General features: G+C 48.2%; 2 protein-coding genes across 2 annotated transcripts; one reads left to right on the forward strand and one right to left on the reverse strand.

The window, feature by feature from the left end:
• Positions 1-235: 235 nt before the first annotated feature.
• On the forward strand, positions 236-15,067 carry RASL12 (RAS like family 12). The gene is made up of 5 exons (XM_007957752.2): positions 236-338; positions 2,527-2,583; positions 9,330-9,403; positions 10,137-10,327; positions 14,692-15,067. Exons 1-5 carry the CDS (start codon positions 236-238, stop codon positions 15,065-15,067), a joined length of 801 nt encoding a protein of 266 aa, XP_007955943.1.
• Positions 15,068-16,961: 1,894 nt separating this feature from the next.
• On the reverse strand, positions 16,962-19,807 carry SLC51B (solute carrier family 51 subunit beta). Its single transcript, XM_007958774.1, has 3 exons — positions 19,720-19,807; positions 18,530-18,620; positions 16,962-17,166 (listed from the first exon to the last, which is right to left on the reverse strand). Exons 1-3 carry the CDS (start codon positions 19,805-19,807, stop codon positions 16,962-16,964), a joined length of 384 nt encoding a protein of 127 aa, XP_007956965.1.
• Between the last annotated feature and the right edge of the window lie 1,350 nt (positions 19,808-21,157).

The raw sequence follows: 21,157 nt of genomic DNA on the forward strand, positions 1-21,157 counted from the left end.
AGGAGAGTGGCGGCGCTGGGGCGGTCCTGCCCGCCGGGCCCCGCGGCCCCTCCTCCTGCCCGGCAGGCCCTGGAACTAACGCAGCCCGCTCGCTCGGCTCGGGGCCCGGGCGCCGAGACCAACGGGACCCAGCCACAAGTGCCAGGGGAGCCCGCTCCCGAGGGCCCCGACGGGCAGGCGCGCCGCTGGGGGACCCTACGGCCCAGGACCTCGTGTCTCTGTCCTCAGCGTCACCATGTCCTCGGTGTTCGGGAAACCCCGCGCGGGCGGCGGGCCACAGAGCGCACCCCCAGAAGTCAACCTGGCCATCTTGGGGCGCCGCGGGGCTGGCAAGTCCGGTGAGTGGGGCTGGGGACAGAGAAAGGGAAAGGACTAGGCGAGGACCCGAAAAGCGGGAAGCGGATGGAGGGGACAGGTTGCTGTAGACTTGGGGGCAGGTTCTTCTACTGACTTTGGGGCCTTCTACATCCAGGTGAATTGGGAGAGACACCGTCATTTTCTTTTTTGCCCCCTGTTTCTCAGTTGCTGGGTTCTCTGTTCTCTCTGTTTTGTTCTCTGCTCTTCCACCTCTTCGTCTATACTCTGTTCCTAGCCTGTTTCTTCCCAGTGTGTTCCTCCATGTCTCTGCCTCCTTGTCTGTATTCTCTGCCTATCTCTCCCCTCTGTCTCTCTGTCTCTCCAGTCCTCTATTGGCCTCTCCCTAGCTACTTCCTACCTCACCTGCTCTCCCTGGGGCCAGCAAAAGGGATTTGTTAGGTGGCTGATCCCTAGCCTAGGGCCCCAGTTTCCACTTAGTGCCAGACTTGCTGCTCCCTGGTTTAGGTGGGGGTGAAGGAAGACCACCCTGACCACTGAAGGGTGAAGGTAGAAGACATTGAATATTTGTATTTCCAAGGGAGGGGCCACTCTCACACTCACCATCCCAATAGCCTGGGCTTTTGGGACAAACTGTGCAAATCCTGATGCATTTCTTTTAAGCAAGAACCCTCTCTTGACTTTCTGGAAACACAAACAGGTCCTAGGTGCCTGAGACTTGTCCTTAATGAACCAAGATCTCAGGCTCCGGTAATTTCTGTTAACACTGAACTATGTCTTCACCACTTCTGACAGTTTTCACCCAAATGAAGCCTGGGTGGGGGTGCTGGTGGGGTCACTGTAGACACAGATTCTGGAGGGAGTCCCCTCCCCCAGCTCCTAGTTCCAGACATCTGAAAGTGAGAGGGGAGAGGGGTGGCTTCTTCACTGGCTGTTTTTCCATTTACAGCCATTAATTCGAGGCCAACATGGGCTGTGGGCTTAGCTGTGGGTTTCCTTCCCCAGAGTGTTCCCTAGGACGCTCTGGAGAACTACCTACTCTCCCACGTTTGAAGCCAGACCCCTAGCTCAGAGACCAAAAAAACCAAACTCACTTCCACGGAGTAGATTCCAACTCATAGCGACCTCCACTGGGTTTCTGAGGCAGTAAATCTTTACCGAAGTAGATTGCCCAGTCTTCCTTCTGTGGAGTATCTGGTGGGTTTGAACTGCTAGCCTTCTGGTTAGCAGTCAGATGCCTTAGCCCTGCACCACGAGAGCTCCTTTAGCTCAGAGAAGGGACTCGACTCTGAATCTCATTTTCCTCCAGAAAAGATTTTGACCTCTTCCCTTTAAATATCGAATTGTTGTCCATAGCTGAGTCACTGGGATGGTTTAACCAGTGACTACATGAATGAAGGAATTTTAAATTTAAAATATGTATTCCCTGGGTATTAGTTTTGCAAACTGACATAGTTAGGAATCCTGGGAAAGAATTTTAAAGATTTTCTTTAAAATATCACATTACTCTTTAAAGGCCAGCATAATGGTTGGCTTTATACAGCTAAATTCAGAATAAAATCAGAATGCTGTTAATGCATCTCACTTGGGGAGAACTTTATTCTTAGAGCTTTACATTCTTCCAAGACACTCATGAGAACTGCGGAGGCCCTGGAGTGAGCCAGGACCTGAGACATGGAGACCTGAGGATGAGAGTGTGTTTGCTTGGGGCACAGATCTCGCCTGGACCTTGCCTGGAAATTCTAGGCACTTGAGGGGCTCATACCTCTCCCAGGGAATCACCTACCCATCAACTCTGCTCTTACACTCCCTTGGGCTTGTAGCCAAAGCTGGAACAAATCCCCTAGGCTTCAGAATCTTCATTGTTTGTCCAGGGTAGGGGATGTCCTCCTTCAGCTGAAGTTTTTACCAGTATGAATTAGATAACTGACTGTGTGGGTGCTGACTGACCCCTTAGCTTGGGACTTCACAAACATTCATTAGGCTTTCCTCTCTTAGCTTTTGTTTTCACACGTACACAGAAGAGTTCCCAGGGCAACTGGAGGCACAGGGCTCCCCATATTTCTGGTTTCTTTGTGGCCTCTTAAACCAACTCCCAGGAGTTACAGAGGTTAGATGAGGCCTCACTCAAACAAGGAAGGGGTGGGGAGTGGGAAATGACAGCTAGACATGGCAGGGAAGACTGAGCCAACCTCTTTCTGCTTCTTCCAGCCCTGACTGTGAAGTTTCTGACCAAGAGGTTTATCAGCGAATATGACCCAAACTTGGGTAAGGACCCACTCCTCCCCATTCCTCTCTACCCTCTCCGAGTACTCTCCTGCTATCTACTCTGTTAGTGGGCCCAGGTTTGTCCAAGATTGTCCATTGGGAAGGAGGACAGAAGGGAGAAGTTGCCAGGATGACTCATCCTGTGGGGAAAATGTTTTAAGTACCAGGAATGTATCCTTCCACAGTCCTCCCCAGACACCTTAGGGGTTGGTCCAATTAGGGGTACTGAGAGAGGTCGATTAGCCCTAAAATTGAAGGACTGATGAGACTGTTAAAAAAAAAAGAAAACCTAATATAACAGAACACCCACATGTAATTAGCTATTGTTCTTCAAAGTAGTCACTTTTTTTTTTTAAGTCTGCGTGTTTCCAGAAAAGCTGGACATTTTGAGAAATTTCTCTAGTGGTGCTACCTTCTGAACCAGGTTTTGATTATGTTTTTATGTTTTTTCTTTTTTTTCCTGGTAAAAATATATACAGCAAAACATATACCAATTCAACAATTTAGTGACATTGATGCTTTCTTCAAGTTGTATCACCTTTCTCAATTTTCTTTTCCAAATTATTTCAATGCCATTAACTTGAACTCACTGCACCCTAAGCTTATTATCTGCCCTTTCAAGTTACTATTGTCAATTTGATCACATATATGTAAATCTTTTAGAAAGCAAGGTACTCTAGGCAAACATTGTTTACTAATTAAGCTCTGGTAGCATAGTGCCTAAGGCATTTGATTGCTAACTAGAAGGCTGGCAGTTCAAACCCACCAGCCACTCCTCAGAAGGAAGGTTGGGCAATCTACTTCCGTAGTGATACTGCCTCGGAAACCCAAGGAGGGGTCGCTATGAGTCGGGTCCGACTTGACGGCACATAACAACAACAACATTGTTTGGTTTAAAGATGACTTCAAGGGATAGTTTCAGTTTAAGGTTTAAAATTTCCTCAGGACAATAGTTGGGGGGGGGGTGTCATCTAGACTTGTTAGGCTCCAGAAAGTCTGGATTCCATGAGAATTTGAAATTCTGTTCTACATTCTCCATCTCTTTTGATCAGGATTCTCCTATAGAATGTTTGATCCTGAACCTGTTTTTGAACCGCATGAGAAAACTGGTTTAAGTTTATTACTATATCATGGTATATTGGGAAGAGATGCCTTGGTGTTTGAATCCTGGCTCTGCCATTTATTAGGTATGCCATGCTGAGCCAGTTACCTGGTCCCTCTGAGCTGCTATTTATTTCCTCATCTATCAAATGGGCATAAAAGTACCTATCTTAGTGAATCACTATGAGTAAAAGATCCAGCACATCACTTAATCCACAGTAGTCAATGCATAGCCTCTTCCCCTTTCTTCTCCTTCCTCGTCCAATGGCTTCCCATAGCTGATATTCTTTCAGAGTAATCAAATTATTCAGGTTTTTAAAAATGGTTTTTGCCAGCAAGAATTTTACCACGAATAACCTCTTATGTAGAACCTCAGGATCTAAAACAAATAAATGCATACTTTTATTAGTAAAAATGTAGAGTTCCTATTTTTAAATACTTGCTAATTATAAACTGTGCACTAGAATGATGGGATGTCTCGGTGATTTTTCTTTTCCTTTTTTTTTTTTTTTTGGTTAAATAGTCTTTTTCTTTTAGAACAGTTTTAGGTTTACAAAAAAATTGTACAGAGAGCTTCCATATGCCCCCACCATCTGCACTTTACTTCTCCTGTTAACATCTCATGTTCCTGTGATACATTTGTTAAAATTGATGAACTAATACTTACTTGGTTTTTTTTTCCCAATATTAATTTATTGTTGTTAACTACAGCCCCTAGTTTATATTAGGGTTCACTCTACGTGGTGTACCATCCTATGGATTTTGACAAATGTGTACTGTCATATGCCCACTATCACACATCATACAGAATAATTTCACTGCCCTAAAAATGCCGTGCTCTAACTATGGACCCCTCCCTCTTCCCCCTGACTCCCTGGCAACCACTGATCTTTTCCCTATCTGTAGTTTTGTTTTTTCCAGAATGTCACATAGTTGAGTTACATACTATGTAGCTTTTTTTGGACTAGCTTCTCTCACTTAGTAGTATGATCTTAGGCTTTTTGAAAATCTTGGATTTTTGAAAAGTTTTGGATTATTTTCCCTGTTCAAAAAATTTAATAAAGCATTTATGGGACCTTCAAGAGCCTTCTAAGCCTTCTGAGGCTCTTGCAGCAGGCTCTGATGAGGTGTAGCAACAACACCCTGAGGAAAGGGCTCCTTAATCCATTGGTGCCTCTGAGCCCATCAGTTCAGGCAGGTATATCGAATCCCAGTGTCAGAGTTATAAGGAATGTCAGGGTTATTTAATCCTATGGTTTTTAGAATTTTTTCCTGAAGTAGCAGAATCCTTTCTTCCAAGGAGATCCTAAACAGAATCCCAGAGAAAGCAAAGAGGTTCCCTGGTTAAGTCAAGGGTACAGGGCAGGCAATAGGCTAACACCCCTAGGGGTTGTCCCTAGCAGCTCTGGTTTAATCACCTCTGTGCTATAGTGGAGTAAATGGGTCCAGGGAGCTGGGGCCTCTTGGCCAAGGTCACCAGTGGGTCTGAGGGGAGCTCATTTGATTAGCAGAGGTCAGCACCCTGAGGGAGTGGAACACAGGATGGATTGTGTACTGGCTGAGGGGAGATGCTGGGAGAAGCCAGAGCATGGACTCAAGAGATGGGGTGACAGAATTGAAGGAGTGAGGTGGAGGGACTGGGAAGAAGTGTTTGGGAAAGGAAAGGGAGCATTCCCAAAGAGAGTGCCCTTGAAGTTATCTTTAAACCAAACAATGTTGTTGTTGTTATGTGCCTAGTTCCAATATGCTTGGGACATAGTTATACTTAAAATTATTTGTTGCCTATCTGAAATTCAAGGGAGGGCTGGAGGCATAGTGCCTAAGGCACTTGACTGCTAACCAGAAGGCTAGCAGTTCAAACCCACCAGCCACTCCTTGAAAGGAAGGTTGGACAATCTATTTCTGTAGTGATACTGCCTCAGAAACCCAAGGAGTCGCTATGAGTCGGATCTGACTCAACAGCAGTGAGATTTTTTATTTTCAATTCTGAAATTGAAATTTAACTGGGCATCTTATATTTCATCTGGCAACCCCCCTCAAGTCTCTCTTCCTGCACTCCTAATCCACACCCTTCACACAGGGTCCCACCAGAGAGAAGAGCCTGTTACAGTGTTGTTTTGAGCTTCCTGGCTGGGTAATTTTGGCATTCTAACCTGGCAGTGGAATGGGTGGTCACACTGTCAGGGAGGTGGGCAACAGTTCTCAGTGGTTAAGCACCTTGGCCTTTGGTCCCCCATTCTGAGAGCCTATAGGCTGGATGACCAGACAGCCTCCCCAAGACATTCTGGGAGGCCAGTGCCTCTCCTCAGGGCTTCTGTCCTAGTGGGAAGGGCCTGAACATTCTGACTACTTCCCCATAGATGGTTCTAGCAACAACAGATGACTGTGACCAGACCCTTTCCTTCTGTGGAGAAAAATCTGAATGGTCAGGGGAAGAGTTAGCCATCAGGCAGATGTTGCTAAGATAGCTCTTTATCCTTTTCAAAGTTCTTCCAAGAGCTTGAGTTCATATGGGGAGCTCCTTGAGGTTAGAGACCTGTCTTATTCATTCCCATTCCAGCATGTGGTACAGTACTAAGCACAACATAGATGCTCTAAACCACAAGACTAAATTTTGGTTTTAGGGTTACCCTTTAAAGAAGAATTCCTATCATGACTCCCATCATAGAGGTGGAGAAACTGAAGCAGAGAGTGCTGTTTCCCTAAGATCACATAGAACCTCAGGTGTAAAGGAGGAGGAGCTACTGCTCACTCCAGTTGCCCTCTACTAGGGGCAGCCTTATGCCATAGAGGACATGGAGTCAGAGGCCTGTGTGGCACCGGGCTCTCTAAGCCTGACTTTCCCCATGTGGAAGATGAGACTGACTGTGTACTGTCTGCAGGAGGGTTGCCTTGTTATGGATCACGACTGTTAAGAGATGGTCGGAGCTGAGAGATCCAGTGCCTGTGAATGGGCTTTGCTTGTGGTGACCACGTCCCTCCACTAAAGGAGATGGGGCTCTCCAGGAGAACATTCTGCTCTCATGGAGGGACTGGGGTAGCCCACCTGGCTTGGCCTCTGATACTGTGAACATTTCTTGGTGAGAGATTCTGCTCACATCCTCCATGTGGGTGAGAGATAAGACCCTTCCATTGGTCTCAGCTCAGCCGGCCCCAGAGCAGGTCCCAAGAGCCCCCCTCTCTCACTGTTAGAGTCCACAGAATATTATTTAGAGCTAGAAGCTATGAAGCCCATAGCTTTAAGGACACCAGAGTCTCCAAAGGGCAGACGCTTGACAATGGGAAGACTGGACATTAAACTCTGGCTCTGCTACCACCCTGCTACGTGACTTGGAAAAGTGCCTCCCCTTCTCTGGCCTCTGAGGACAGTCATCTCACCTGTAATGTGGAAGGTTGGACAAGATGACTGCTGAGGCCACTTCCAGCTCACCTGTATGCATCTCACCTCCCCAGCTGGACTGGAAGCTTTGGTCTCTCTTGAGGCTGTTCTTCAGCTCTGGACTCTGCCTAGAAAAAGCTGGAGGATTGGTTGATCAGCCAATGGGGAGACAGCCAAGCCTATAAGATCCAAATTCAAGTTCCTTCTGCTGATAGGGTACTGTGTGACCTTGAGCTAGTTCCTTCCCTCTCTGAGCCTCTCCTTGTCATCTCTTCACAATGAGGCTAACAGCAACCTCAAAAGGCTCTTGTGCTGTAAGAGGCTACAGGAGACCAGGGTTGGGCTAGCACTCTTCCCTAGTTTGGGGAGAAAGGTGCTCTTGTTTTGAGGGGACCAAGACAGTGCCTAAAAGGTGTGCCTTTGGCAGGAAAATAAAGAAAATCTGAATGCAATGTAGGCATCTAGGGGCAACTCTCCATGAACCAAATATAGTTAAACATTTGGGGCATTTTTTCTACTCAATTTGTTGTCTTTGAATAAGAGCAGCTATTTATCCAAGTCCCCAAAGTAGGCTGGGGATGAGGAGCTGTCTGTGATTCATGCTGGGTGCTAGAGGACCTGGAAGGTGTCCAGGCCCAGCTGGGCTGCCAGTGGCCCTCACAGAGAAGTGTTTGACTACAGAGTCAGCCAGGATTGGGGGGTGCTTTTCTCACAGTGGAATACTGCCAGGAAAGCAGAGGGGGCCTCAGTTCTGTCCAGAGGATCTTCTTCAGGATCACTTGGGGCAGGGAGCAGCCAGGGAAAAGTGAAAGTCAAGGGCACAAGGGCAGGGTAGGGAGTAGGGAGAATGATTGCCAAGATGACAGCAAGGGCCTCTGTGCATGTCTGGCCTCTTCTGCTGTCTCATGTTCGAGGCCACAACAACTTACACACACCAAAAAAAAAAAAAAAAACACCAGAGAGAGAATATGCATATAAAAACTAAGAATCCAAACAAGGTCAGTAGTTCAGTTAATATTATGATACCTATGTCAGTTTCCTCTGGTAGCATAGTGGCTAAGACACTTGCCTGCTAACCAGACGGCTGGCGGTTCAAACCCACCAGCCACGCCTCGGAAGGAAGGTTGGGCAATTCTACTTCCATAGTGATACTGCTGCCTCGGAAACCCAAGGAGGGGTCGCTATGAGTCGAGTGTGACTCGACGGCACATAACAACAACAACAACATGTCAGTTTCCTGGTTTTGACCACTGTACTATGGTTATATAAGATGTTATCATTAGGGGAAGCTGGGTGAAGGGTACATAGAACTCTGTGTCCTATTTTGCAGTTTCTATGGATTCTAAAATTATTCCAAACTAAAAAGTTAAAAAAATTTTAATTGGGCACGTGACCCTGCCCTGTGAGCTGTCCAGCACTAAGCCCCTCCCACTGTTCTCCAGGTACTTACTGGAGCCTCTAACCAGGGTTTCACCCAGTCCTCACACAGAAGGAGCTAATGCACTAACAGGCATTTACCACAGTGTCTGGCACAGAGTAACGATTTGAAAATGTGAGCCAGCGTTATCATATTATTCCCATTTTAGAAGGAAGAAACAGATCCTCAGAAAGATGAAGTGACTTGGCCAAGACACACAGCTAGAAAATGGCTGAGGTTGGGTTTTATCCTGTATCTCCAAAGCGAAAACTTTGCACTAAACCATGCTCTTTTGCTGTTATGTTGACAATGAGTATTTGTATGTTCTCCTTGGAACTTTTAAGTGGGATCTGACCTCCTTCCTCCATCTGGTTTACTTGTTTTTTTCCTTGTCTCTTCTCCACTGGGGCAGGAAGGTTGTCTTTGGGAGCTTCCTGTGAGCAAAACACTGTGGTTGGAGGAAAGGATGTGAAGCTGGCAGTGTAGCTACTGAGGCCTCCACCACTTACTGGGTCCACACACCACATGCTTCATCTTGCTGTCTTTGTGGCATCAGCCCAGAACACAGTCCAATGCCCTATAATGTGTTCTGTGAGTGACTTCTAATCCTGTGAGCATTGACAGATGGAGCAGCATACATTGGTGGGAGTTCTGCCCACCACATCCGCCATGTGGATGAAAGACAAGGCCCTTCTTTTGGTCCAGCTCAGCCAGCCCCAGAGTAGGTTCCAAGGACTCCCACCCTAAGGCCCCACAGGGTCTGGCACAGAGGGAAGCTGGGACTCAGACCCAGTCCACCATCAAGATAGCCTGCCCTGCCTCTGACCTGAATGAACATCTGTGTTGCAGAGGATACCTATAGCTCCGAGGAGACTGTGGACCACCAGCCTGTCCTCCTGAGGGTCATGGACACTGCAGACCCGGTAACCTTACCACATTATCCATGGAGTGCTGAGAATCAATGCAGCCATCATACAGGCCTTGGCCCCAGCATGGGGGCCTTAGATGGAATTCATGTCCTCTTTAAGCTCCAATTTGCTATGTGACCCTGACCTCTCTGGCCTGAATCGTTTCATTTGTCAAATGAGAAGGGGTGGCATGGGGGCTGGGAGACCTGATGATTGCTGGCATCCCGCTCTGATGCCCTGTGCTTTGTGCTTGTACACCATGGGGACAGGTGCACACTTATATGGACACAGACACTTGTATTGAACACACCTCAGCCAAAATCCCCCTGCCACACACATACACACACATATACACACACACGTACGTCTCCTCTGTGTTTTCACCACTCCCAGCCTAGGCTTTATGCTAGTTGTTCTCAGAAGCCAGAGGGGCAGCATGAACTTGACCCCAAACCAGTGGTGTGTAGGGATAGCCAGGTCTCCATAGGGGCCATGCCAGAGTCTTTGGCTCTGTGTCTAACAGGCCAAGGTCTCCAAGTCCCTGGCTGGGTGGTGGGAGGGAGGTTCACGAGACAATGTCTCCTTTCAGGCCAAGCCAAGTCCATACTCAAATGCCCCTTTGAGAAGGGCTCTGCTGGGGAACAATATACAAAGACCCCGGAAGGGGGAGGTGGGATAGGGCAGCTCAGGTGAGGCCTTTACCTCGACCTCTTCTGCCCCTGACTAGAGCTTCCCTCCTTCACCCCAGGACACCCCCCGGAACTGCGAGCGCTACCTGAACTGGGCCCACGCCTTCTTGGTGGTGTACAGTGTCGATAGCCGCCAGAGCTTCGAGGGCAGCAACAGCTACCTGGAGCTGCTTGCGCTGCATGCAAAGGAGACCCAGCGTGGCTACCCCATTGTGCTGTTGGGCAACAAGCTGGACATGGCCCAGTATAGGTGAGCCTGGGCACTTGGTCCCACATCCCTGGAGCTCACTTTCCTCATTTGTAAAAGGAGGTGTCATCTTCAGGGATTATTTAGCTGCTAAGAACAGTTATTGTTGTTAATTGTTGTCGAGTCAATTCCAGCTCATGATGATCCCATGTGTGCCAAGCAGGACTGCTCTGTAGGGAAGCAGCTTGCCAGGCCTGTCTTCAGAGGCACCCTCTGGGTGGGTTCAAAGTGCTAGGAGTTGAGCACATAACTGAACCACTCAGGGACTCTGCTAAGAACAGTAATCTACTCTAATTCAGGTAAAAGGGGGGTTGTAAGAGTACCATGGTTTGGTCTTCCAGGCAGCCAAGGACAGGAAGGGAAGGACATTTGGGTCACACAGGAACCCAGAAGTCAGAAGAGAGGCCACGCCATCCATCCCCAGGGGACCCTATGGCCTCTCTTGGCCTCATCCTTTCTTGCCAGACTATGTGACCTTACATTCCCACTCCTCGCAGATGACTCAGTCATCAGTGCCCAATCCCAGCTCTAGGGAGAAAGACTCTGATTGGCTCCCTTGGGTCAAGTGTCTACTCTGGTCCATCCAGATCTCACCTCAGCCAAGTATGGTCCCAGGATCTACCACAATTGGCTGTGCTGAAGGAAGTTTCCCTTAGAGAGAGTTGGGTTTAAATCAGAGGTCACAGATGGATTACTATGGAATGCTGTAGCCACTTTTTTTTTTTTTTAATTTTTATTGTGATCTGGGTGAAAGTTTGCAGAGCAAATTCACTTTCCATACAGCAGTGCATACACATTTTATCTCATGACATTGAGTGTAATTCCTCACAGTGTAACAGCTCTCTTTCTGCTTCCTCTCCATAATTACCTCTTCCTTGTGTCCTTCCCTCCCATGCACTCCTGTCCCCTTCCCCCCAATGACTAAGCTGTCTCCCTGTGCAAACACTGCCTATCTGTTCTCCCACGATTGATCGCTCTAAGGAGTGTATCCACCTGATGTAAATGTTTACCCCATATGTCTGTCTATTGTTTGGCTGGAAACCACAGGAGTGAGTTCAGTTCCAGACCTGAAAGGGTAACTGGGGCCATAGTCTCAGGGGTCTCACCAGGCTCTATCAGATCAGTCTAGCCATATTTTCTTGGCTGGCACCATAGGTTTTGTGTGTGTGTGTGTGTGATTTGGGTGAGAATTTACAGAGCAAATTCACTTCCCATACAGCAGTTCACATACACTTTGTCTCATGACATTGACTACAATTTACCACAGTGCAACAGCTCCACTCCCACTTCCTCCTGATAAGTTACCTCTTCCCTGTGTCTATCCCTCCACACACTCCTGCCTCCTGAGCTGTCTCCCTATGCATACACAGCCCTTCTTTCTCCCATGATTGTTCTCTCCAAGGAGTGTATCTACCTCAGATAAATGTTCAACTCATATGCCTGTCTTTTGTTTGGCTGGAAGCCACAGGTGTGGGTTCAATCCAGACCTGAAGGGCAGCTAGGGGCCCTACTCTCAGGATTCCATCAGGCTCTATCAGACTAGCAAACCTGGTCCCTCTTTTTTTTCCAAATGATTCTGAGTTTTGTTCCACTTTGTTCTCCCTCTCTATCTAGGATCTCCTATATACATCTCCCTCCAAGTGGTTGACAGTGGTAGCCGGACACCATCCAGTTCTTCTGGTCTCATAGTCATATAGGCTGAGGATCTCATGGTGTACCAGTCATGAGGACTAATTCTTTCCGTGAATCTTTGGTTTTCTTCATTCGTCTTTGCTTTGGACGAGGAGAGACCCATCATTGCATCTAGATGGCTGCTTGCAAGCTTTTAAGATCCCAGTCACTACTCACCAAAGTAGGAGGTGGAATAATGTTTTGTGTAGTATGTTGTGCCAATTGAGCTTGATGTCCCCTGTGACTATGGTCCCGAGCCCACAGGTTCAACTGCTCAGTTCTTCTGGGTAGCTGGCTACTGGCACCATGTTTTAAAAGATGTGGAACTGGCATGTTTTTGAGGTGGGGGATGCTCACTCCTTATGGCCACAGGCCCCACCACTGCCAGTGATTTGCTTCTGTCTACCCTCTCTACACTATTCAAGTCCCTACTGCCCCTGAGGCATTTGAGACTAATTATTACACTTGAAGGCTAATCCTACTGGACTTTGGCATTCCTCCAATGTGGCCAATCCACCTGGGAGGTGTGGCAAGGGGCCCATCTTGTGGTGGGGACAAGATGGGGCTAGGAATGGCCTTCCTCTGACAGCAGGCAGGGCCTAGCATGTAAGACCCTCCCAGCTCACGACTGGTCACTACTGTTATCCCATGCCCCAAAGGCCTGTTGACTCATGTTAGAAGAGGAGGACCCTTTGCTTAGAACAGGTCGGATGGGTAACGGGCAAAGAGAAGGGTGGTCTCATAAAGGTGAGGTGACAGTACAAGGCCTTCACAGGTGGCCAAGGCCTCAGACCCAGACAAATTACATCTCAAGGAATGAAAGATGTTCTAAGTGTGATCTTAAAGCCACGAAGGTGGTGTTTGAGGAACCACAGAGCGTGGGGGAGGGGTGAGAAGACTCCACATGGGGAGAAAACTACAGACCATTGATTGTAACCCCAGTCTTTGCCAAAGGGCATGTTTAAAAATGGTTTGAGAACAAATAACAAAGAATACGGGGCTCAAGAGAAGCAGCATCAGTTCACTACAAATAAATCATGACAATTTATCCCCATTCCCTTCTTTTATCAAGTTCTAGGGTTAGTAGATCAGAAGTTGATGGACATAGTAAATCTAAATTTTATCCGAGTATTGGTCAGTGTGTCCTATGATTATTTGGCAGCTAAAAGGGTAAAATATGGTTTAGATCAGTGTTTCCCAAACAGCTGATTAAAAAGCTCTGGTAGCATAGTGCCTAAGGCACTTGACTGCTAACCAGAAGGCTGGTGGTTCAAACCCACCAGCCACTCCTCGGAAGGAAGGTTGGGCAATCCTACTTCTGTAGTGATACTGCCTTGGAAACCCAAGGAGGGGTCGCTATGAGTCAGGGCCGACTCGACGGCACATAACAACAACAAGAAGCAACAAAATAAGAAAAGAAAAAGGATGATGATGTGTGCATGTGTCATCTGTTCACATACATGCATGTCTACTTGGGGAGAGGGCTTGTTTCTGAAAATCCGTTCATCAAGACGGTGACAAGGTTACAGATTCAAGTTTATCATAAAAGCAAATAATATCAAGTTTTCTTTCAGAGGTTCCTCAGGACGTGGGTAGGGAGTAGATTAGATGCTCTGCCCCTGATCCTTTTTTTGGACACTTGCCCCACCTCCTACCATGGGGTAGTACCTGGGCAGCTAGCCTACTCTTGGCCCCCTGCCAGATTAACCTTGGCTGAGAAAACTTTTCCTACCAGTGCCCATTCTAGCATCTCCTCTCATTTCATGGGCTGTGTTGTTGTCCTTATGGGTGGCATTTGGGGCAGCTCAGCAGTGGGTCATGGTCAGGAGAATTCAGCTATTAGGATTTTGGCCTCAAGACCCAGAGACCCCTGCCTTTTCTCTTCTTTGTATTTCTCATCTACCCAAGAGCCAAGCTTCTCTTTCCTCCCACCTCAATTCCCATGGCTTTTGGGTAGAAAGCTTCCAGAACATTCTCAGTTATAAATATTCTATCCCACCATCATGGGAGCTGTTATAGAACCAAGTTGGGAATAGGTGCCACTCCCTCTCTCCTTTCCCCCCTCCACTCATGAAGTATTATCACCCTGTTCTCCTTGTCTGCTCCTCTGCCCATCTCCTGGGAAGACAGACAAAACTCTTCACAAGTCATGAGAACTCTGCCAACCAAAAGCTTCCTGAGTCACCTTGGCCTACCATGCCTCTGTAGACTCTGTGGTCTAACTCTCTTCAGTCTAAACAACTACTTTTTTCTAGAGCTGATCCCACAAGCCAGGGCTGTGGTATCCCACTTCCCAGCCAAAGGACCCATGCTATGGCAGGAATGAGATGGGGCTGGAAATGGCCTTAGGCTGGCCATAGGAGGGCCTTGCATGGGAGACTTGGGGCCAGCTCCTCCTCCTTCCCTAGGCACATTCTTGAATTCTGGCTCTGGTGACATCACCCACCATTTATTGAGCACTGACTCTGTGCTACGTACTGTGCTAAGCACTAGACACGAATTGTCTTCCTTAATCCTCACAATTCTCTGAGGCAGATGTCATCATCCCCTTCTATTGATGAGAAAACTCAGACTCCAAGAGATGAATATGACCCAAGGTCATCCAACTGCTAAGTGGGGGAGCTATAGAACTGGGTCCGCCTGACTTGGAAGGGCATTCTCCTAACTCCCCTGCCCTGCCCTGTTCTCCTTGCCAGGCAGGTCACCAAGGCAGAGGGCGCAGCTTTGGCAGGCAGGTTCGGGTGCCTGTTTTTCGAAGTTTCTGCCTGCCTGGACTTTGAGCACGTGCAGCACGTCTTCCACGAGGCAGTGCGGGAAGCCCGGCGGGAGCTGGAGAAGAGTCCCCTGGCCCGGCCCCTCTTCATCTCTGAGGAGAGGGCCCTGCCCCATCAGGCCCCGGTCACTGCCCGGCACGGGCTGGCCAGCTGCACCTTCAATACACTCTCCACCGTCAGCCTGAAGGAGATGCCCACTGTGGCCCAGGCTAAGCTGGTCACTGTGAAGTCGTCCCGCGCCCAGAGCAAACGCAAGGCACCCACCCTGACCCTACTGAAGGGCTTCAAGATCTTCTGAGGGCCCCCTCAGAATCTTGGGTTTGGCGGCTGGACAGGGCTATGGGACAGGAACTGACTTCTCACCATTGGCCTTTCCCTCTGGTGGACAGTTGACCCCTCCTGCAGTGCCAAGCAGTATTCTTGACACTTAGTCACTGTGTGAGCTGGAGGAACAGGCAGGGAAGTTGCTCCTGTTGCCTCCAGGCCCTAGACTCCATGGTAATACTGCAGGGAAACAGCCACTGTGACAGCCTAGAAACTGCAATGTCTAGCCTGGTTTCACCAACCCTTCTCTGCTCCAGAAACAGCTGGGCCAGATATGGACAGCTCCAGGAGGCCCTGCAAAAGTGTAGATCTAAGAACAGCCTACAGGAGAGACAGCTCTGAGGTCCTAGTGCCACCTGGTGGACATGAAGAGAAGGGCGGCTGCAGGTTTGGAGGCCAGAGCCTGACCCTCCCATTGTCTTCTCACCTCAGAGAAGCCCTGGGCAAGGCCTATGGCCAAGAAACCCCACAGTTTTTCCAGGTGAAATCTAGTTAACATAATCTTATAGGAAGAAGTCTCAAGAAGGGTTATTAATGCACTTTGCCTCTCCTCAGCAAGAGTAGAAGGGAAGACTATAGGTTGTCCAGTGTATGGAGGCCCCAAGGTTGGTTATACTAGCAGGCAGGGCCCCCCTGTTCTCCCACCATTAGGGACTCTGTGCACAGATCCTCGGGATCATCCTCCTCACATTTAATGATCAAAACTGCAGAACAAAGTCGTTCTCTTCTGTGACAATCACCCAGGGCTCCAGGGTGCCCACAACTGGCAATATCACATGCTACCCAACCAGTACTCTTAGCATGCCCCAGGCTCATGGGGAGAAACACAATGTATAAATTGTAGTCTGGTCTAAAGGAGCCCTGGTTGTGCAGTTAAAACCTTAACCTACCTGCCATTCAGCTGGAGAAAGATGTGGTAGTCTGCCTCCACAGAGATTTACAGCCTTGGAAGCCCTATGGGGCAGTTCTGTTCTGTAGCTATGAGTCAGAATCGGCTCAGTGGCAGTGGGTTTGGTTTGTTTTTTTGGTAGTCTGATCTGGCAGGACCCAGTACCCTCAGCAATGGGTCTGAATATTCAAAGGCCATTTTTGTAAGATAGAACCTAACGTGTTTTTGGTTAATAAAGCAAACTTTTGCATAAATTATTGGTGTTGCCACCACAGCTTTATACCAAAACATAGTGGCTAAGACACGGGATCACGGGATCAGGATATTCTCTTGGACACTGATGAGAGTTGGGATCCCACTGTTAGAAAGGTCTTAGAAAAGGGACTCAGAGTCAGGAAATTCTGTTTTTTTTTTTTAATTGTTTACCACAGGGCCCGTGGCCCAAAGGAGGTCTTTCTTGGACGCTCAGCACATAAGCAGGTAAAGGAGAGGGCTTTGTTGGGTGGACAGGATGAGAAGGGGATTCTGAATCCAGAATCCTGCTCCTTTCCCTGTCAGCCATCCCAGGAGCTTGGTTTGAAAACAGTAGCGCTAACCCAGCCTCTAGCTCCATTGGGTAGAGAAGCTGAGAGCAGGGGGAGGCTGTGAACTACTCAAGACCTTGTGCTGAGAATCCTGGCCAAGCTTCCAGACCCCCCAAGGCCCACTACAGATTTGCACTTTTGCTCCAAGCCACTTGTGTGGTGGACCACTGCTGTGTGAACAAGCTATGCAATTCCAGCTGCCCACTTCCAAAAGCATTTTCAATAAAGGTTTTTTTTTTTTTAATAACAATTTTTAATCGTAGTGCATTCATTTTATCAGCTAACAATAGCAACAAAATAAGGCTGTTTGAGAGATCCTGCAAAACCTGAGCGGTTTCAGGCCAGTGAGCCTGACTGGGGCCCAGGCCAGGGGTGGATACTGCTCTGAACTCTCACTAGCTCTCAGATCCTAGTGGGTCTGGAAGGAGAGCCGATGGGACAGTACTCTCTTTTAATTCAGTTTCCACTTGGGCCAAGTCTGGCTTTTCTGAGAGCAAAGTCTCTCTTTGAGTGTTCGTGCTGTTGTCATCTTTGTTTCTGGCCTCGGCCAAATACAGGACTTCTGGAATTTGTTCCTCCGGGGGCAGCATCTTTTGATTTCTGGGAAGAGAGGAAAGAAACACTTTGGAATGAGAGCCTCCTAAGCTGGGATACTGAGTGGTTAGGGCAGGACTGGGGTTTCCCAAATGGCTTAGAGAGCTAGAAGGGAAAATCCTGTAGGCTGTTCTGAGAGTACTGGGGAGAAGCCTAGACGGTTTGATGTTCCTTCGGCTTCTTCAGCAGAGAAAGGGCTCACACCCCTACATGCAATGTCTCGCTGAGCTCTCACCACTGTCTGTGACCTTAACTATTACTGCCATCCCTTTCCCTTTCCAGGTGAGAAAACGTGGCTCATTCCTGGGATGTGCACTTAGCTCTCTTGACTCTGAATCCTCTGTTCTTTCCAACAAACCGCACTCTCTGACCCGAGGACGGTCATCCTATTTAGTGCAGGTCCTGGCCATTCCACACCTCACACCCCATCCCCACCCTTATACCACCTCATCCCTCAAACAGAAATTCCTAATGAATCTCTTTGCTTACTTCCCCAAACCAGCCTACCCACACCAGTCATGATGTGAGCACATATCGCTTCCCAGCTCAAGTACCTTCAGTGGCTCCCCACTGCCCACCTGGCATTCAAGACCCTGCATGATCTTGTTCATTACATCTCCAGCCTTCCTTCCAAGAACTCTCCCAATTCTATTCCCCCAACTTGGTTTTGTTCATGATACCCTTAGACTTCCTGGTTGCATGGGGAAACAAAGTCAGTCAGATGTGATCCCTGGTAACTTGATCTCATATTAGCCCTGGCTGCACATCAAAATCATCCTGCCTCAGATCCCTTAAGTCAGAACCAAAGTGAGGTCCAGAATTCTGTATTTTTAATATTTTTCCTTAAGTGATTTTGTGGTGCATCTAGGGTTAAGGAATACTGTTGCATGACAGTGTTAAAAAAACATCCCAGGAGCCCCAGCTGATCTCAGGTCTCTGTCTGACCCTGGATTTGACCTTGAAGCAGGGTAAGGCTTCCTCCTTTAATATCATTCCTAACTCTGCAATAGCCACCATTTACTTAGCATTCACCACAATCCTAGGAGGACCTCTTTATTGCTGCCATTTATAGAAGAAACGGTGGGTTCAGAGATATTGAATGACTTGCCTCCCTAGTGAATGGCAGAGTTGGGATCTGAACCAGGTCAGTGTGACCAGAAGTCATAACCTCTGAGGCACACCAGCCCCTGCCCTGTCTGCTGGCTTTTTCAACAGCTTCCCTGAAAGGGCCCTAAAGGCTGCATTGTGCTGAATCAGGGGGCGGGCAGTCAAAGCCTTGAGGTGACCCCTGCCCCGGCAGAGTCACAGATGCTCTCTGAAAAAAGAGGACCCCCACCCTCCAGAGGCCACCCCCAGACCAGTGCCTCACCTGTTTGCCTGGATACTCCTTACCAGAAGGACGATGCTTATCACAATCACAATGGAGGCCAGGGTAAGAATGGCAGAATTCCAAGGAGATGCTGGGGAGGTGCACACAAGACAGCTTTGAGGGAGGGGCCAGGTGCCTTGCAGACCCACTAAGAGTTGGGGCTTGGGTTCAGACCGAGCTCACAGCATCAATTGCCCTCTGCTGTGGACTGGTTGCTGTGTGGAGAGGATAAAACCCCCCTTCCCCCCCGTCCTGGGGGAACCGCTATTCTGAAAAGGGGTGGTAATGACAAGATGACATACTCTGTTCTTGAGAAGTCCTGATCTAAAGGGGAGGAAGACACGTAGCAGGGAGGAAAAATATGCAGGAAAAGAGGTTGGCCAAGACCAACTGCACAACCTTCACTTTTGCCAGAGGCTGGCCTGGCCTTGTGTGGTTTGGGAAAGGAAGGGAGGAAGTTAAACTGACTTTAACACCTGGTGACAGACAATACATAAAGTGGCTAATTTGATTGAATGGTCAAGATTAGTCCTTCTTATACCGAAATGAGGCACCATACAGCCTCTGAGCTTTTGCATTTGCTCTTCTGCCTGCAGTATTCTTCCTCAGGCAATCTGCAGGGCAATTCCTTCACTCCCTGCAAGTCTTTATTCAAATGTCACCTTGTTTGGACCTTACTCCACCTCATTATCCAACATTTCAAATGGCTCCACTCTGGCCATACACTTCTCATTCCCCTTCTTAATTTTTCTTCTTATTACTTATCACCAACACTCTTTGCATTTTAGTTATTCTGTTTATTTTCTGTCTCTTCCATAATAATATACATTCCACCAGGGCAAAGATTTTTGTGTTTTATTCATTACTGTAACCCCAGTGCCAAGAACAATGTCTGAAGCATAGTAGGAGCTGAACCAACATTTGTTGAATGACTGGATGGATGAGTAAATGAATGACCACACCCTGAGAGGAAGAGGGTGCAATATGGTTCCACATCCTATTACGGACCCCCACTATGTGCCAGATCCCTCTGGGTACTGGAATGCCCAGCCTCAGCACCCACCAGGGAGGAATGTGCAGCCTACCAGGGAAGAAAAGGCCCGTGTCAGGGGGCTCCAGCCAAATTCTGCTCTTGGTGTTGAGCATTTACCCCCACCCCCACACCCCACCCCAAATCTCCTGCCACTTACCATCTTCTACTCGAAAAACCCAAAGCATTTCTTCCAGCAACTCCTGAGGCACAGCTGGGGCTGCGGCAGCCTCCACACTATGGTCCATGCTGCTCCTGGTTGGGGTGTGTCCTGGCAACCGAAGTCCTCAGAGTCCCTTGGCTCTCCAGCTGCCCTTCTGGCCCTGAAACCAAAACCAAACCCACTGCCATGGAGTCGATTTTGACTCATAGGAAACCCCCCTGAGTTTTCGCGGTAAATCTTTAAGTAGATTGCCCTATCTTCCTTCCACGGAGTGGCTGGTGGGTCTGAACCGCCAACTGTCTCGTTGGTAGTCAAATGCAGAAATCAATGAAACAGAAAATAGTAAGACAATAGAAAAAAATCAGTAAGACTAGAAGTTGGTTTTTGGAAAAGATTAATAAAATTGACAAGCCACTGGCAAATTTAACAAAGGAAAAGAGGGAGAAAATACAAAGCAGTGTGACTTTGGCTTCCCCTTCCTGGTCATGGAATCTTTGGGTGGCACAAATGGTTCTGTGGAGGACTATAGGCTGAAAGGTTGGTGGTTCGAACCCACACATAGGTCCCTCGGAAGAGAGTCCTAGTGATCTGCTCTGGAAAGTCTCAGCCTTGAAAAAGCTATGGAGCAGTTCTACTCTGCACACATGGGTCAGAACTGACTAGACAGCAACGAGGAGCTCTGGTGGCATAGTGCCTAAGGCACTTGACTGCTAACCAGAAGACTGGTGGTTCAACCCCATCAGCCACTCCTGGGAAGGAAGGTTGAGCAATCTACTTCCCTAGTGATACCACCTAGGAAACCCAAGGAGGGGTTGCTATGAGTCAGGTCTGACTCCAGGGCACATAACAACAACAGACTGCAACTAACAACAACACTGCTGAACTCCAGCCCTCCTCTAGCCAGAGAAAACAGCCCAAACTCAGGCGCCTGAAGGGACTGGGAGGCAGAGACCATAGGGGTAGGCGTAACTCAAATCTTTATTAAAACTAGTCACGGAAGGAGCATTTGATCTGAATATAAAGAGGGCAGAGCCTCGCAGAAGACATTGCTACTTTTTTACCAGGCATCCCCCACTCTACTGCCCCAGTCTCTTGCACTCCTGCTGCACAAGCCTGTGGAGCTCCCGTGATAGCCAATCATAAGCTTGTCCTTTTCACGTGACTCGGTGGGCCTATCACAGTCTCTTTCGTGGGAGATTGGCATTCCAGCGACCCAGAGCTGAGATCAGGGGCCTGCCACCTATTGTTGCTGCTGAAACTACTCCTCCCAAAGCTGGATTGTTCCTGGCGGCCTTCAATTCTGCAATCTTTTGTTAACTTTTTCTTTTTGATAGATTATCAGAGTTGGTTTCTTCTTGTTTGTAGCCAAAAAACCCAAACCTGCACCCATGCTCCAAGAATCAATCCTTTCCTTAATTTGACAGCGTTTCCATCC

The sequence above is a fragment of the Orycteropus afer genome, unplaced genomic scaffold, assembly GCF_000298275.1.
Source record: "Orycteropus afer afer isolate SDZICR_OR568_19922 unplaced genomic scaffold, OryAfe1.0 scaffold00015, whole genome shotgun sequence".
Taxonomy (NCBI): domain Eukaryota; kingdom Metazoa; phylum Chordata; class Mammalia; order Tubulidentata; family Orycteropodidae; genus Orycteropus; species Orycteropus afer.